Below are 16,194 nucleotides of genomic sequence, written 5' to 3'. Positions count from 1 at the left end.
AGGCGGCCGGAGCCGGGTGCTGGTGGGCCAGGCAGATGTCGTGCAGATTTTGGGGTAAATCGGTGAATGGGGAACACCGCGGTGACACGGGGTGGTGGTGGGGGAGGATGGGGATGGGACCTCCATGGGGTCACTCGTGCTTCTGCCATGGCAAAGGGATGGAAACACAGGGGCTGGTGATGGCCACAGTGTTTTGACAAGGAATAACTCTGCATTTAGAGCTGCCTCTGGATGCTATGTTTTATGTTTAGGCTATGTTTTTATGTTCATGCCTCTAAATGTTATGTTTTGTTGGTGACTTTTGATGGCGAGGGGATGCCCTGCCCAGGCGGGCTTTGCACCTTGCAAGCTCCCAGCAAAGCCCGGGAGGACAGGGGGTCCTATTTTTCCATAAATTTTCCATTATTCCACTATTTGGAGCCGCGGGCGGCCCGCTGGGACACGGCCTGGGGGGGACCAGGCCAAACCCCGAGCCCGTCGCCATGGTAACAACGCGGCGGGCTCGGCCCTCCCCAGGACTACAAATCCCATCATCCCCCGCGGCGGCACGGCGGAGTTGAGCCCTCCAGGGCGCATGCGCGCTTTCCCCCTCGGCGGCGAGGAGCCAATAGGGGGCGGTGTTGTTGGGAGGACGGCGTTGCTAGGGAGGGCTGAGGTGATGGCGGCGGGCCTGGGCCTGCTGTGGCCGCGGGCCGCCGGCGGCAGGTAACGGGACCGCGGTAACCGTAACGGGGCCGGTAACGGGGCCGGTAACGGGGCCGGGCCTGACCCCCGCTGCCGCGGAGATTCCCTCCGTTCTCCCCCGGCGTGGCTGTGCTGAAGGCGCCGCTGCCTCCTCAGGGCCTTGGGGCAGCGCCGCGGCCTCTCCCCGCTGATTTATTTCCTTTTTTTTCTCTTTCCCTGCCAAGTTTTCTCCTCCTGCGGCACGTCGCGGCCTCTCCCTTCCAGCTCCGGGCGGCGTCCGTCCTGTCAAGGTCCCGGGAGCTGCCCCTCGGCCTCGGCGGCCCGGTGTCCTCGTGGAGCCTGCAGCAGGTTCGCCTCAAGGCGCGGGGCAACGAGTACCAGCCCAACAACCGCAAGCGCAAACGGACCCACGGCTGGATCAAGCGCATCAGCACGCCGGGAGGCATCGAGGTTATCCTGCGGCGCATGCTCAAGGGCAGGAAGTCCCTGAGCCACTGAGGGCTCGGCCCGTGGGGTCGGTTTGGGATGGGGCGAGCCGGAACCGAGCCCGAAAAGTGCCTCGGATTTGGAGTGACGCAGCCTGAGGGCTTTTACTGAGGACAGCACCCGGCTGCCACTTCTGCGTTGGAAGCACGAGAGGAATCACCCTGGTTGAAGAGCGGTCTGCGAGGGCTTGGTTTATTGGCTGCTTTTTTAATTGTCAGGTCACTGCCATGTGTACGCGTGATCGTAAGATAAACCTGTGGAAAACACAAGCTGTAATTAAAGCCTAGCAGCTTTTATTGCGCTTCCTGTACTAATTGTCGATGTGAAGTTAACGGGGAGAGGAAAGGCAGATTGATCTGAGGTTCACAAGTGCCTGGGAGCCTTGAAAGGATGGCAGCAGCGTGGAATAAGGGCTGACACCAGGGAGAGCTTAGTTTGTATTTTACAACGGCCAAATCCTCAGTGTCCCTGCTCTGCTTTTTTACCCCTTTGAGGTACACATTATTGGGGAATCGTCAGGGATGCTGTCGTGTTCCTCAGTGGCAGCTCTGGGCTGGGACACCCGTTCCTGTGCTGGTCTGAAGGGGATTTGGGGGGTTTTTCTGTCCCAGGGGTGACTTTTTGTGGGCAGAGCTGTTTGGGGAGCGCTGCCTGCCCCAAGTGGTTGCTGCCTGGTTTCCCAGGGCCGCAGCAGGGTTTGGGGTCGCTCTGATTACACACGGCGACTGCATGCCAACTCCTCCTCAAGACTGCTGGCCGTCCAGCGCCGCTAATTAACAGCCTCACCCCTACCACGCAATTAACAGCAACCTTCATTAACGAGAGCCACAGGGACAGGGGATCCCCGCTCGGACTACATTTCCCATCACTCCCCGCGGCCGGCTCCACATCCGGGTCCTTTCCCCCCCCCCCACCTCCCAACCCCTCCCGAGCGGGGCATTTCCTGCCCCTCCCTCACCCCAAGCGCCTCAGCGCCGCGCTGACTGACGGCCGCCTGACCCAATGAGCGCGGAGCCGGGCGCGGCGCCGACCAATGGGAGCGCTCGGAGGAGGCGGAGGGGGCGGGGAAGCGGCTGAGGCGGCGGAGGCGGGGCGGCTCCTCCCGGCTGGCGGCGGCGAAGATGGTAGGCGCTGGGCCGGGCCCCCGCCCGAAATGGCGGCGCCCCCGGGCCCCCTGCGCTGAGGGGAGCGCGGCCTCCTCCGGCCTTCAGCCCCCGGAGCCCTCCCTGAGGCTTTGGGGGGGGGGCGAGGCCGGGCCTCCCTCGCTGCGGGCTGAGGGAGCTTGAGGGGGGGGTGCGCCCCCCCTCCCCCCCCCCCCTCCTGGGGCGGGTGTGGGCCCCCAAAATGGCGGCGGGGTTCATGGGGGGGGAGGGGGGCAGTTGTGGGAGGCGGTCTTTTTTTTTTTTTTGGGGGGGTCCCCTTTTTCGGAGGGGGTTGTTGGTGTTTTGGGGTGCTGCCCCGTTTATTTTTGGGGTGTTTTTTTTTTTTTTTCTCGGTATGGGTGTTCTCCTGGGGGGGGGGCACCCGGCTTTTCGAGGGGGGGGGCTTCACCTTTTAATTTTTTGGGGGGGTTTTGTGCTTCTGGGGGTGCCCCTTTTTCCTCGGGGGGGTGTTCTTGTAGGGATACCCCGTTTTTCGGGGTGGCTGCTGTCCTGGGAGGCATTTTTCGAGGGGGGAGCTGCTCTTTTGAGGGGGGTGTCCCTTTTTCCTGGGGGTGCCCCGTTTTCCTGAGGGGAGCAGGGGGTGCAGGGGGCTGTGGTCCCCCTTGTGGGGGGGGGCATTTGGTCCCCCTCTGCCTTGCCCCTGGGGTCGGCTGCTGGGGTGGGGGGTGCTGGAGGGCGGAGGGGGAAATGGGGGAAATTTGGGGGTACCCCGGGGTGTGGGGTGTTCCCCCCCCCCCAGTGCTGTGTGCTCAGAGGGTCTGGGTGTGGGGGGGTTGTTGGGGTTTGTCGGGGTGTCCCCACGTAGCAAGTGGCTGCCTGGGGGTTTGGTGGTGGTGGTCGCGGCCAGGAGAGATCCTGTCCCCTTCCCCTTCATTGGGGGGTTTGTTTTGGGGGCAAGAGAGGGTTTTTCCTGCCCCTCAGCGAGCCCTGTGACAAAGAGGGGTCATCGGTGTCCCCTAGGGGGGTGTCCCCTGGGGGTCTCCGTGTCCCAAAGCTGGGAGCTTTGGTGGCCGTGCCCCTTGTTGGTGCTTCTCCCCCACCCCACGTCCGCGTGTGCGTGGTGTGGGGACACAGCCCTGCTCCCAGCACCCGTGCTTTGGGCCTCCCACTCCTCAGTGTGGTTGCTGCGGTTCCTTTCCAAACCTGGGCATGCATACGTTGCTTTTTTTTTGTCTTTATTTTCACCTTTCTGCTTTTAGACGAGGACTTCCTAGGAAGCCCAGCGCCCTGTTGCCCCAGGAACGGCCTCTTATCTCTCCCTCACCTCCCAAAGCGTAGAAGGAGCCGCTGTTGCCTCCTGAGGTCGCTGGCTTGGGCGTTTGGGCATGCTCTGCTCGCTTAAAGAGCGCCAGAAGGGGCTGCAGGAGGAACATTTCCTCGTGTGGCACCACGGTGGGGGGGTGTGCGGCGGTGACCTGCCTTATCTGGTGCCCTTTGGAGCAGATAAGGGGCGCTGCGCTCCCAATTTCGTGCCGGATATCCAGGAACATGCCTCGGGGCGCTTCCCCCAGGGGACCTTTTCAGGAGGTTGCATCAGGGCAGGTGCCTGTTGAAACGGCGCAGGATTAGCAGCAGGATCACCTGGGTGCTAAGAACGTGGCTTTTCCATTGTACTTCCCAGCGGTTAAACAAGAGAAATGGCTCTCCCCGTGCTCAAATTCCAAATTTTCCTGCCGTTTTCCTGCCCTAGCAGGTGTGGTTCCACCCAGAGGTGAGGTGGAGGCTGAGCCCGGGGTGCTTGGGGCTGTGCTGCAGGAGCTGAGGTCTCTGTAGCCTCCTCTGAGCTGCTGCACATCCCCCTTCAGTCACTTATATTCTAGAGGAGGGGGGCACCCACGTTTCAAACACGTTCCTTATTTAAAATGCATTTGGACTGATGATTTTAATGGTATTTTAACAACTCACTGGGCATAACTGCTGTAGAAATCTGTTAAAAAATGACTTCAGCGTGCCTGGGGAGAGCTGCTCCCCCTCTCAGGGCAAACGTGGGCTCTGCCAGCCCGAACCCCTCCATGGGGCAGTGGGGAATAGCCTGGGGTGAGGGAACTGAGGTGGGGCAGACCCGAAGCTGTGTGCTGCTCGGCAGGAACAGTTATTTGCACTTACAAGAACAGAAACCGAAAGCGAGCAGTTAAAGGAACCAGGGGCGTGCCTGGCCCTGCCTGGAGCGGGCTCCTGTAGCGCCGTGCCGTTAAAGGTTTGCTTCGAAATTGGGGATGTTTCTAAAGATCCTCAGCCCTTCCAAACAATCAGAGGGTCTTGAACCTGGGCTGTGAGGAGGAAGGTGCCTGTGGAAGTCCTTAGAGGATTCCCCACCCTTTTCAGCCTGGGACCCTCACCCCTGAGGGGGACGAGACAGGGAGAAATTTGCCGTTGGCTGCTTCAAACCTCTTTTTTCCAAGTCTCTCCTTTCAGCTAAAACCTGGCACCCAGGAAGGGCTGAATGTGGAAACGAGAACGTCGGCTCAAAAACAAGAGCGTGAATAATAATTTCTGGTTTGGCTAATTGCAGCTCTTCGTTTTGAAGTAAAGATGCGGCCTTAATGAAAATAACGGCCCCTATTTTGGGTGGAAACAACGCCTTTGAGCCCGGCGGTTGTGGAGCAGCCGCGGCCGTTCGTTTATCGCTTCGAAGGCCGAAATCAAACGGCTCCTCTGCTGCTTCCCCCTCCTGTTTAAATTGCTCCTAAGCAGGCTGCTGCGTGTGCAGGATTAGCAGCCTTTGGTGTGCACTATAATAGGCTTTGAGGCTTTGAGGGAGGATCACTGCGGCGCAGGTGGCTGATCTGATGGCTTCGGGTGGCTCAGGGCCCCTCCTGCCTATCGCCCAGGCACCTCGTGCGTTTCTTCCCCGTCTCCTGGCTGCTTTCAAAGCCTCCCCGAGCATCTCCCTTTGTCCCTCTGTGCTGTGAGCGAAGAGGCTCCGGCAGGCTTTCAAGCTGGCTGTTCTCGTGACCCCGTAACGCTCCCCTCCCGCCCCCCTTTTTTTCGCTTTGGAGAAGGAAATTCCTGTTTCACGCTGGTGCGGCTTAATTAAACAGCGAGGGCTCCGCGGGGTTCCCGCCGCTGTTTAGCAAAGAGCTTCGCTGCCCCGCGTGTTCGGCTCTTTTCTGAACTGGGGGGGGGTTATTTTTTTGAAGGACTGGCAGCGCTGACGCAGGCAGGGGCGTGATCCTTCACCAAAAAAAAAAAAAGTCGGGCCTCGCTGATAAGGATTGGGCTTTTGAGGCCTCGGAGGCTTTCGTCGCTTTCGGGAATCGACAAAGAATGGTGACTGCGAAAGCGAAAGAGCAACTGGTTTGAAACGGGGACGTGTTCGAGGATTTGAGTCATCGGGGTGGCTGCGGCAGTTCCCTCGGGTGGTGGTGTGGTTTGTGCTGGTCTGTGGATCCCGCTGGGGTCTGCGTGGTGCAGAGCTTCCTTCCTGAGCTCACCCGCGTCACCTGGATGCTAGGAGAGCTTTCTCGAGCAGCCTTCCAGCTGCATTCCAGAACTTTGGGAGAACAGCGAGCCAAACGCAAAAGCTGGGGATTCGCTTGGTTTACAAAACCACTTTTGTGTTGTTTTTTTCTTTTTTTTGTTTCGGTTTCCAACCGCTTTCACTAGCTGGGACCTGGCAACATCCTTCCCAGCCCTGCAGTTATTTATCCTAACGACCCGAGCTGCTCCTTGGAGAATCAGCCCAAAGCAAACAACAACTGCAATATCACTCTTCCTTTCTTCACCTACTTCTTTGTTTGTGTTCTTTGTCTTTTCAGGCCGATTTTTTGAAAGGATTACCGGTCTACAACAAAAGCAACTTCAGCAGATTCCATGCGGACTCCGTATGTAAAGCATCAGTAAGTATTGCGTGTCGGCCAGAAATCCCGGTGCTCTGGGAGGTTTTCTTGCAGGGCTCAAAGGATGTGAGAGGGAAATAAACTCGAAACGAGTGTTTGTTTGTTTTTAAGAAAACAAACAAACCCAGCCATGTGTGCTTGCAGTTCATGAGCTGAGATTGGCGAGGAAAACCTCCTGCTTGTTTTGGTGAGGCATGCGTCCTCACGGCAGCCAAGCCACATCAGTGGTGCTCTCTGTATGCTCACATTTTTTAGCAATGGTCTTAGGCCCTGAAAAACACCAGAAAAATGGACCTGCTTCGAATTTCTTAAAAAATAGAGGAAAAAAGCAGCAGCACAGTGTCATATAACGGGGCAGAATATCCGAATGCATTTGTAGCCTGGGTTTCTGGTGGCCTTTGGGTTGGTTTAGCCGTACCTGGTAGCCGTCGCTGTTCTGTAACTGTGCAATTCCTCTACAGAACAGAAGACCATCCGTATACCTTCCCACGAGAGAATACCCGTCTGAACAAAGTAAGTCTGCTCCACTGACGTGGGTTTTTTCCTGTTTTTGGATTTTAAAAATCTGGCATACACGTAAATTCACTGATTTTGAACTTCAGATCAGCTGATACTCTTGAACTGTCACCGCAGTTACAAGCAGTGTATGTCTAGTTACTGTTTTTTTTTGTGCTTTTCCTTTGTCCTAACGAAGTGATTGCTGTTCCTGCGTCCTGCCCTTTAATCTAAAGGACCATGCTTAGTACGTGAAATAATGTCATGATTGCTGCACAGTTTTAAAGGTTGTCTTTAAAACGACCTCAGCTTGTTTCTCTCTTTCTTTGGCAGTTATAGTAACAGAAAAGACAAATATACTTTTGCGTTACTTACATCAGCAGTGGGACAAAAAGGTATGGTTGTGTTTCCTTAATATAAGCGTCTCGATTTGCTGACTCTGGCTGATAGAGCTGGGTATCGATCACAATCAAGATATTGATGATTAATTAAGAGTGATTCAGTCCTTGTGAAATGCACCTCAGCAAAAGGAGGCTGTGTCTCTGCACAGCTCTGTCTCCTCACAACATTTTATTTTTTTTTAAAGCTTTTTGTTCTGTTTCAGAGGACAGTAACTCAGTGTTTAGTCTAGAACTTGGGAGGCTTCAGTTCTGTTTCCCACTTAGCACAATTTTCCTTTGTGACCTTTGCAAATTGGTCTCCCTGTGCCTCAACTGTCTGCTTTACAGCTAGAGGAGAGCTCCTACCTCCCAAGACTGTTAGCAAAAGATGGATGAGCTTATGCAGAACATGAATGCATTAATGAGGCCGTGTAAGTACCTTGGTTACGAAATCCGAGTTCCTGTATCAGGAATGCACGAATTAGGAGGCTCTAGCTGGCGTCTGAGACTGATGCTGCCTGGGTTGGAAGGGCTCAGACACAAGGCAAGGACTTGGGAGTGGAGATAATAAAGCAGGGATCTTAATCATGAGAGGATGCAGAACACAGAGAGAGGCAAAATTATAAGGAGCCTTGAAGCTGAAAAGAAAATATTTGTGTATGACGGAAGTCTTTTGGTGATTTTGATAAGTTTAGGGACTGACTCAGAGAAGCAGGAAAAAAGAATCTTACTCATGTGTATGAAATATTTGAGGTCTATAAATAAAAGATGCTGAGAGCAATGATTGGTGTCGTTGCCCCACCCTCAAATGTGAAGAAGCACCCCTTGGCTTTGGGCAAAATCCTCGTGGTTTGTTTCAATATGTCTGTTAGGTCATCGCATTGCTGTATTCCATCCTGAAATTTTTACAAACAACATTTTTTTTCTACTGGCATTAGCTCCCGCCAGCCTCAGAAGGCTTTGGAGAGTTTCACTGTGACTTTCTTTGTCCAAACAGAATGCAGCAAAGAAGAGAGATCAAGAGCAAGTGGAAATAGAAGGTGAGAATTCGGCGCCACCACGGAAAATCGCTCGGACAGACAGCCAGGATATGAACGAGGACACTTAAACTCTTGGCTTTCTCCTCTACTACTTTGCAGGCGCTTCCTGTTTTGTCTCAAAGTGTGTAAATTTCGCCCCTTGCCCCCATCTCTCACCCATCCACTATGCAGCCCAAACCACTTCTGACTTCATAGGAGCCAATGTATTTATTTTTTCTCCGTTTTTTTTTTTTTTTTTTATTTATGCCGTAAAACTTACGGAGCGATGGTGGAACAATCCAGTAAAACACGTAGTATAACCTTAGTTCCTCCTTTCTCAAAAGCATACACTGTCACTTTTACAGGTTTTGTTAAATCTGTTACCTAACCAACCGGGTCTAGCTACGGTAGCCTGAGCAGGAGACGGGTTGTTACAGACCCCTGGAGTGGTGCAGGCTTTTTGATCCATGTACCCATTGACACGTTACGAGTGGTTCATTCTTCTTTGTGCCCAGTCCAGCCATAAGTGTGGGGCCTCACTATTTTTTTCCTCAAATACTCTGAAATTGGCACTGCACTTAAAAATACAAAAAAAAGAAAAAAGAAAGAAAAAAAGAAAAAAAAAAAGAAAAATCATGGGTGTCATTTAGGATTATGTTGATCTTAGCAAAACGTGTTGTCAACTTGATATATCAGTTGTATTCTTTTGGTCTGTTCTGTGAGGGCCACGGTCGTTTGGCAGCGTACATTATCTCATGCGTCAGTGGTCATGGAGAATTCAAGTGAAAGGTGTGTTGCTTGTGTTGCTCTTTTAATTCTAACAGTCTCTTGGTCTTGAACAGACTGATATGTGCAACTTCTCCGTTGGAATAAAAGGATGCTTTTATCCTATTCTGAGTATTTGATCAACAGTGTATTTAAGCAGCAGCTGATGGAGTGGAGTTGGGTAGGCGCCCTGCAGGCAGCGCTTGGCCGGATGAGTCTGGGAGCACCTTGGCAACTAGATCTAGTTCTCTGTGTCGACTGCCGGCTCTGACTAATGGTACGTTGAATTTCCTGCGATATTGGCATGTCTGGAGTGGAGTCCGGGACTTTGAGTTGATCCAAACGTGAGCTTCCGTGGTCTCCGTTAAAGACCAACCCATCTCTTTTGGACTGGGACAGCTCAGTGCCTGTTGCCTGTAACCCTTCACTGACTCTTCAGGAGGAGCAGAAGTGGAGACCCGTAAGTCGTCCAGGTGGAGTCGCAGGTTCAGAGACTTAAAAGGAAATGACCATCGTCGCTGAAGGGGACAGGGAAGGTGTAGTTTAGTAATGATGTCTTGTCTGCTTTAATGTAAGAAGCTGACTTCACACTGTGTTAGTTTAAATTGATGAAGTTATAACTGTGTTTTTTCCTCGTTCACCAATCTGAAACACCAGTTCAAGAAATCTCACGCGAACGTTGTTCTAGAGATCCGGGATGAGCCCAGTTCTGTGCGACTGCAGTGGCCACGAGCCTTGAGATCAGGGTTTCTGCTATCCCCTTCTCCACAGCAGCCCCTTCCTACCAGCGGACGCCACGAGATCAGGTGTGGGGGCGAAGGGGACCCGAAGGGAGATAAACCGTTGCTTATGACTGCGTGTTATGAGGCAGAACCTTGGGAAGAGCAGGGCACAGCTCACTCGGCGTTCTCAAATGTGTGTTAGGCACCGAGTTCCTGATGCAGCGAGTGAATTTAACTCAAAGTTAACACTGAGTAGCTTAGAACTTTGTACCTGCCTCAGAAAACGTTACCTTTTTGCCATGGCAGTAACCTCCAAATTACTGGAATGTTGTTGGAAATGCCAACCGTGTTGGTGAAGATAAAAACTACTTAGAATTCCGTCGGATTTACTGGCAATTGCAAGAGGACTTCTCCCAGCGTGCCGCTACCAACAAGTACTTCTGTGCAAAGTGCAGGATGTTAACTGAAGATGCTGTGTTAGCATCTGGTCTCGCAGGGATCACCTGAAGCTGAAGAATCCTGTGAAGAGCTGTGAGATACCAAAAGAGGAAACGGACATGCAGCTGGTGGTAAAGTGTGACCAATTTGTGTGTTTTAGCAAAGCTTGAGAGCTGCAGCCTTGCAGACTAATGTTTGTACAGTGCGTTGAAGTTGTAAAATGCTGTATACTTGATTGACATGGCAAGGTTTGGGCTTTGCTGACTTCTCTGCTAGACAGAGTGATGTACTATTAAAGAGAGTTGGCAGTTCCTTCCTGTCGTAAACCCCCGTCTTTGTTCCCTCCGTGTCGTTAAAAATTCTCCTGTTGGTTCTGGGAGCCTTTGAGATGTTTCAGAGATTTTTAGGAGGTAAGAGAAGGTTGCCTTTTTATTTTTTATTTTTTAAAAGTAGTTCTGAAGTGATGGAGAAACTTATCTTCAAAGAGATGTGACCTTAAGTATCAAACTTGTCTTTTTGTTTGTTTGTTTGTTTTTTTGCATTCATGGTTGAGCACAAGCAGTGTGGATTTCTAATACCCCCAGTGGGTCTTTCTACATCCCACCTGATCTGCAGCGAGAGCTCCCTCCTCTCCTTCCTTCTCCAGCCCACTTTTCCTGCTGCTCCTGGCTCCAGAGTGCTGTCCTCAAGCTATTGCACTTTGATCCTATCTGTTTAATCCATGGTAAGTGTATCAGGTTTGAGTGTTGCATGGAAGATCTTACTTGCCTAACTGTGACTTCCTGGTGCCTTAGTGCATTGAAAACGACAAAAATAAGAAAAAAAAAAAAACCCAAACCCTGGATTTCTTGCTGACCACACTGTTTGTACAATGCCTGGCTCTTCACACTTCAGCCTCTCTTGTTACAAAGTGACTGAAATTTAGTGACCCTCAGGGGTTCTTTTGTACGTGTCTGCCCAGTGGAATTTGTATTGTTTCTGTTACCAATGTACACTAAAGGTTTGGTTTTTTTAATGAGAACTTGAGATACTTGTCAGAGATCAGGATTTTTTGTAGCTGAATAGGGAATCTTTGCTCAGTAGTCAAAGCAGCAGGAGCACGTTTCTTTCTACCAGGGGACGATGAGTCCGTCCAGGAGCAGACTGTCCTGTTTGGGGGCATCTGTGCTGCCAGGCAGGGCGCTCCTGCACTAAACAGCAGTTGAGATGTATGTTGGGTAAGTTTAGAATATTAAAAAGTTAGGCACTGCCTTTTTCTAACGTAAAAATACACTAGTGACTGATGTGCAGGGAAACTAACGTTTTGTCTAGGTTAATTCTTGGTATCATATAATTTTATTTTATTTTTTAGGGGAGAAATAGTCAAAAAAAAAAAAAACCACCAACCTACTCCTCACACGTAAGAGTTGGAGGAGGGGGGGGAATGTTGGAAAGAAGGGCAGATTTTAACATGTTCTGCCCAGCTGTGAATTCACAGGGAACTGCATCAGAGCAGCAAAGTGTTTGTTTGCATTTATGGCTGATTCCTGACGTTTGCCGGATTAGTTTGTTTTGTCTGAGGATGCTCGGTTAGGGAACATCTGCACGGGTGGCTTTCAGGCTGCTTCCTCTTTGTGTCCTTGGAAGTTTTTCAAGGCCCTAACGGACGAGGCCCTGAACCCGCCGCGCGTTCGGTATCGCCCGCGCTTCGAGCAGGAGCCTGGAGGTGACAGTATAAACCCAGGGAAATGCAAAACGCAGCAGAACCCGTGGCTGGAAGGTTGGCTTTTGTACCAAACTGGCAAGTGAAGGACTGCTACGAGGCTTACGGAGCTGGCAAGCACGTGCAGAAGTCTTTGATGAGCCCTGAAACTGCGTTGAGCTGTGAAGACTGGTGACCAGCAGCGGGATGGAAATCCAGGCTGGGAGGGCAGGAAGGAGCTGCTCAGCTCCTGCCTGAGGCTGCTGAGCTGCACCTGGGCTGCAAAGTGTTCAAAGTCTTTACCAGAGGAGTGTTTAAGGTGGACAGGATGCCTTTCACAGTAAGGGAACAGGCTTTTAGAGTCATTTAGATAAGTTAGATCTGATTTAAAGAAAAAAAATAATACTTTGTGTCTGTCCTAGGCTAAGAAAAGAGGCAGCAGCAGTCTTAAAGCCTGGGATTTCTGTCCCAAGTGGCCGTGTTCAGAGCTGGCTTCTGAGCCTGGGGATGAATCCCAAGGATGCATGCAACCTGGGCACTCCTTTCTGCCATCATAATCCTGGTGAGAACGGGGTAAGCCAAGCTGGTGGCTGGTGAGCTCCACGTGCAGGCAGTTGTTTGGGGTTTTGCTGAAGGCCCCGTGTGGGCAAGGCCGTGCGGTGTGCTCCCGAGTAGGATCAGGTGGCAGATGGGTTTCCTTCCCTCCAGCGTGTGCCTTACGCAGCAGTTAGTCGTGGGTGCTCGGACTGCTTCCTCTGAGACAACTTCTGAACGTGATGAACATTAACCTCAGCGTTCTCACTCTGCACTAGATAGAACAGGTCGAACTTCAGAGCTTTATTTTCTGGCGAGCTCTTTGTCTCTGGCCTTAATGGCAAAGGCTAAGCAGGAATCTTGGATTTTATTTTCTTTTTATTTTGTTCTTAAATTCTGTGGCTGTCGGCTCTGTTACCACTTACTGTTTCCTGGCTTGTTTATTTACCACTAGCTTCATTTTTTTCTTGTAAAGGTTTTTCAAAAAGCCCCGCATATCTACAATAGGAAAATAGTTTTCCTGCATTAATGACGTCAGCCTGGCAGCAGGGGAATTGAGCGATGTGCCGACCGCGACCAGAGGGCTTCCACTTGACGTCTCTCCGTGTCAGGTTTTATCTTACAGTTTTTTTTGCTGTCTAACAAGGAGTGGGAAATCCTTTTTTTTACAGAAGAGAGGGCTGAATCTACCTGGGAGAGCAGCACAGGGTATTTTTGGGAGCGAGATGCGGAGGCTGTGCTGGTCGCGGTGCCCAGGAGGGGTGTTGCATCACGGGCTTGGTGAGGCACAGGCTGACCTTCACGCTGTGCTGACTGCGCTTTCGGGTTTCTCTTCTGCTGCCTCACAAATGTCTGCGGCCTGACGGCGAGCGTGCGGCCCAGGGGTCTCATCTGACAGCTGATCCGGGAGGTTTTGGTGCCAGAAATCACCCGAAAGGCTGAGCCAGCAGGCTGGCCAGGTGGGCTGGCTGCGTGGGCTGGCAGCTGGGGCTAGTGGTCGCATCCAGCCCGCCGTGCCCATCCTGAGCCGTGTGCTGAGCTGTCTTTTGTGTGAAATGCTTGTCATCTCCAGAGTTTAATGTCAGGGAGGACTTCTGGAACCTTTCCTTTTTCAATTACTGGAAAAAAAAAATAACTTCTGTGGATTGGAAAGGCTGCAGGGAGGAACGTTTTGTGACTGAAGCAAGGGAACGAAACGCCAGCTTTGAAGTTTTCTAACGCTGGGACTGTTTTTAAAGGCAAAACTTTGCCAGTGTGTCCCCAGATGTGAGAAGCCGAGTCTCCCCCTGGGTGTGATTTTAGAGTTAGCTTGTTCTAGGAATACATTTAAGAAGTCTGATTTGAAGCCTTAATGCCTTCTGAGGAGCTGGCTGGGTTTTGTGGTGGAGGGCCAGGTTTTACCCATACAAACCCAAAAGTGGGCATTGGGCTGGCAGGATGGAAGGGCAGCACTGTGAAACCTCGACCCTGTTCCCAACTGGGATTTTCCTCATGCAGGAGCTGGCTGGCCAGGAGTTTTGGGTGATGTAAGGTGGGCCAGTTTTTGCTACCCTGCATGCTGCAGGGTGCAGGCAGGGCTTTCCCCAGCTCGTGGGCTGCGTTCTTGCCCCTTCTGCCAGCCCTCGGAGGCGAGGGGCAGCCCAGTCCTCAGCTCACCACCCCTCTAGGAAAGCAAAGCTGCCTTAAAGCTGCCTCGTGCCCCACGAGGACAGCAATTTATCCTCTCCTTGCTACAACTCTGCTTTCAATTTCCTCCCGTTCCTCACCAAAGCGAGCTTCGTTCGGCTAGCGAGCCGGCAGCGACGCCTCTCGTTGCTCCCAGCTCCACACCCATCACCGGGACGCCTTGTCCCAGTCAGCTCCAACCCAAACTGCCTCTGCTACACCCACACGCGGTGCTTTTCCTGCAGACACCTGAACAGGTCAAAGAGCTTATCAAAAAGCTCTTCCCCGCTTTGATAAGCAGCACGGAGGCCGAGTGTGGGTAGGGCTGGGGCAGCTGGCGTGGCTGCGGGCAGGACGGGCCGTTCAGTTCATTCCTTAGCCGTGGTTTTGGGGTGCAGGGACGCGAGATGCCCCATGAGATACCGCAAGAAACAGCGTGAGGTCGGACTGGCTGTGCCAAGCTGAGTCACGGCCCCTGCACCGCGCTCGTGCTGCCTTCCAGATGCATTCGTTTCTCATTAATCAGCGCGCAGCGTGCCATTAGCGGGCCGTGCTGGGTATTTTTAGTTAAACCACCCGGCCCTGGCCCGTCCCGCACCACGACCGAGCGGCTCAGAGCAGCTCTCAGCTTTCTGTCCCCCCGTGCCTGCTGTGGCTCCTCGCTCCGTTCAGCACGCGCCATCCCAGGCTGGTTTTCGCAGCGCGGCGTCGAGCTTGTGAGTGTGTGTTAACTTCCCACCTGTCTCCGCGAGTTCGTTTTCCCTCTTTTTGCAAAAAAAAAAATCCTGTCTTGTGGGGCCGGGAGAACGCGGGTTTTGTTGTTTTTTTGTTGTTTTTTTCTTTTTTTTTCTGACAGCTGCGTGTTGGCAGAAGGGCTGCCGTCGTGGAGTGCCTGTAAATACACTGCTAGTCAAATGTCACGGCCGTTGGAATTTTGCATTTATTTTTAAACTCTTCCATGTTTGATACTGTGTACAATAAATTTGCAGAATTTAGAGGGCTACCACTCGTCATTCTTCCTCTCCCCTTTCCTGCTGCTGACAGAGCTGCGACGTGGCTGCGGGCGCTGCTGCCTGAGCGTGCCCTAAACCCACCCGTGCTTGCAGGGCTCGTCCTGATGTCTCTGTCTCAAAGCCTGGGCGGGCTGAGGGGTGATGGTGGCCCCAAAGTGTCCCCTTCTGCCCTCCCCAGGGCCAGGGGCGCTGAGGCTCACTCCCTGAGCACGCTACGAAAGCCACTTGGGGCAATAACTGAGCGCACGCCTCAGGCTTGTTGAAATATATTTTTTATTGCATTTCTGCAGGTTTTACAAAAATATGACAAAATAAATTAAAAAGAAATAAATAACCCCCCCCCCCTTCATTTCTTTTAGTTTCCGAAGACAGAGAGCGCACAGCAAGGGAGAAAAGAAGGGGAAAAAAAAAAAAAAAAGGAAACAATTCCCTCCTTTGTACAGTAACTGCCCGGAAGAGTGAGACACCAGACAGGCGGCCGCTCTTAGAAATATTTTGGGGAGAGAAATGTTTAAAAATGCCCAGGACCGTGGGGTCCAGCAGCAGCGGGACCCTGCCCTGTCCCCCGGTAAGTGACATGGGGACAGCACGTGCCAGGGCCGTTACCCCAGGAGGGAAACGGGACAAACAGAATTCCTTTAGGACCAGCGCCTTTTAACCAAGAACCGAGCTGGGAGCTGGTGAGCCAGACCCGGGGAGAAGCTGAGAACCAAAACGGGGAGCGGGGAACGGGAGGGGGCTCCGCACGGCCCCGGCACGGAGGGGATGGCAGCAAGGTGTGTGGGCACAGCAGCTGAGCAGGACTTGGGGCTCTGCAGCAGGGAGCTGAGCCCGGGAGGGCGTTGGGGTTACAGCTCCCCTCGCTCAAGGCACTGCTGCTCCCGCTCCCCTTCGAGCAGCAGCTCCGGGGCACGGCCGTGCTGCTCCTCCCGTCCTTTTTGGGCCCCGTTTGCCCCAGTTTCTCAGCACCGTGGAGCCCGCTGCTCCCTTTTCCCTCATTTTGCCCCAGAAATCCTCTGCTCTTCGTGCCCGGCAGGCACTGAGCGTGGTGCCCGACCCCGTGGGAGGCCGAGGGGGCTGCTCTGCCCCACTGTGCCCCCCTGGGGACCCCAAAGCTGGGTGCAAGGAGCCCCCCATCTGCCCCAAACCATCGCCCCTGCAGCGCAGGTGAGTGGAGCAGCAGAGCCTTTGTGCCCCCCTGGCCTTATTGCTGGATAAAATGGCTTGGTTCAAAGACAAAAGGGGAACAAAAAAAACCCAAAAACACGCATTTTGGGGAGAAACAGGGTGGGAAAAACAACCTGACGTGT

The 16,194-nt window shown here is 52.8% G+C and overlaps 2 protein-coding genes across 5 annotated transcripts; both read left to right on the top strand.

Moving 5' to 3' along the window:
* Window positions 1-614: 614 nt before the first annotated feature.
* MRPL34 (mitochondrial ribosomal protein L34) lies at window positions 615-1,460 on the top strand. Its single transcript, XM_084302464.1, has 2 exons — window positions 615-705; window positions 909-1,460. Exons 1-2 carry the CDS (start codon window positions 659-661, stop codon window positions 1,180-1,182), a joined length of 321 nt encoding a protein of 106 aa, XP_084158590.1. The 5' UTR covers window positions 615-658; the 3' UTR covers window positions 1,183-1,460.
* Window positions 1,461-2,255: 795 nt separating this feature from the next.
* Window positions 2,256-14,866, top strand: DDA1 (DET1 and DDB1 associated 1). 4 transcript variants are annotated; one of them, XR_014619172.1, is made up of 6 exons: window positions 2,256-2,294; window positions 6,092-6,172; window positions 6,634-6,685; window positions 7,001-7,062; window positions 8,045-10,715; window positions 12,878-14,866. XR_014619172.1 is itself a non-coding variant. In XM_084302682.1 (6 exons), the coding sequence occupies exons 1-6, from the start codon at window positions 2,292-2,294 to the stop codon at window positions 8,911-8,913; spliced, it is 246 nt and encodes an 81-aa protein (XP_084158808.1). In that variant the 5' UTR covers window positions 2,256-2,291; the 3' UTR covers window positions 8,914-14,866. The 4 variants fall into 4 exon arrangements, 2 of the variants coding, with proteins under 2 accessions (XP_084158808.1, XP_084158807.1); XR_014619173.1 differs by having other exon boundaries at window positions 11,618-14,866; XM_084302682.1 differs by having other exon boundaries at window positions 8,045-8,087; window positions 8,909-14,866.
* Window positions 14,867-16,194: the final 1,328 nt, after the last annotated feature.

Source organism: Netta rufina (genome assembly GCF_964035555.1).
Source record: "Netta rufina genome assembly, chromosome: 28".
Taxonomy (NCBI): domain Eukaryota; kingdom Metazoa; phylum Chordata; class Aves; order Anseriformes; family Anatidae; genus Netta; species Netta rufina.
Note: the sequence above shows the minus strand (reverse complement) of the source record. Positions and strands in the feature narration are given on the sequence as shown.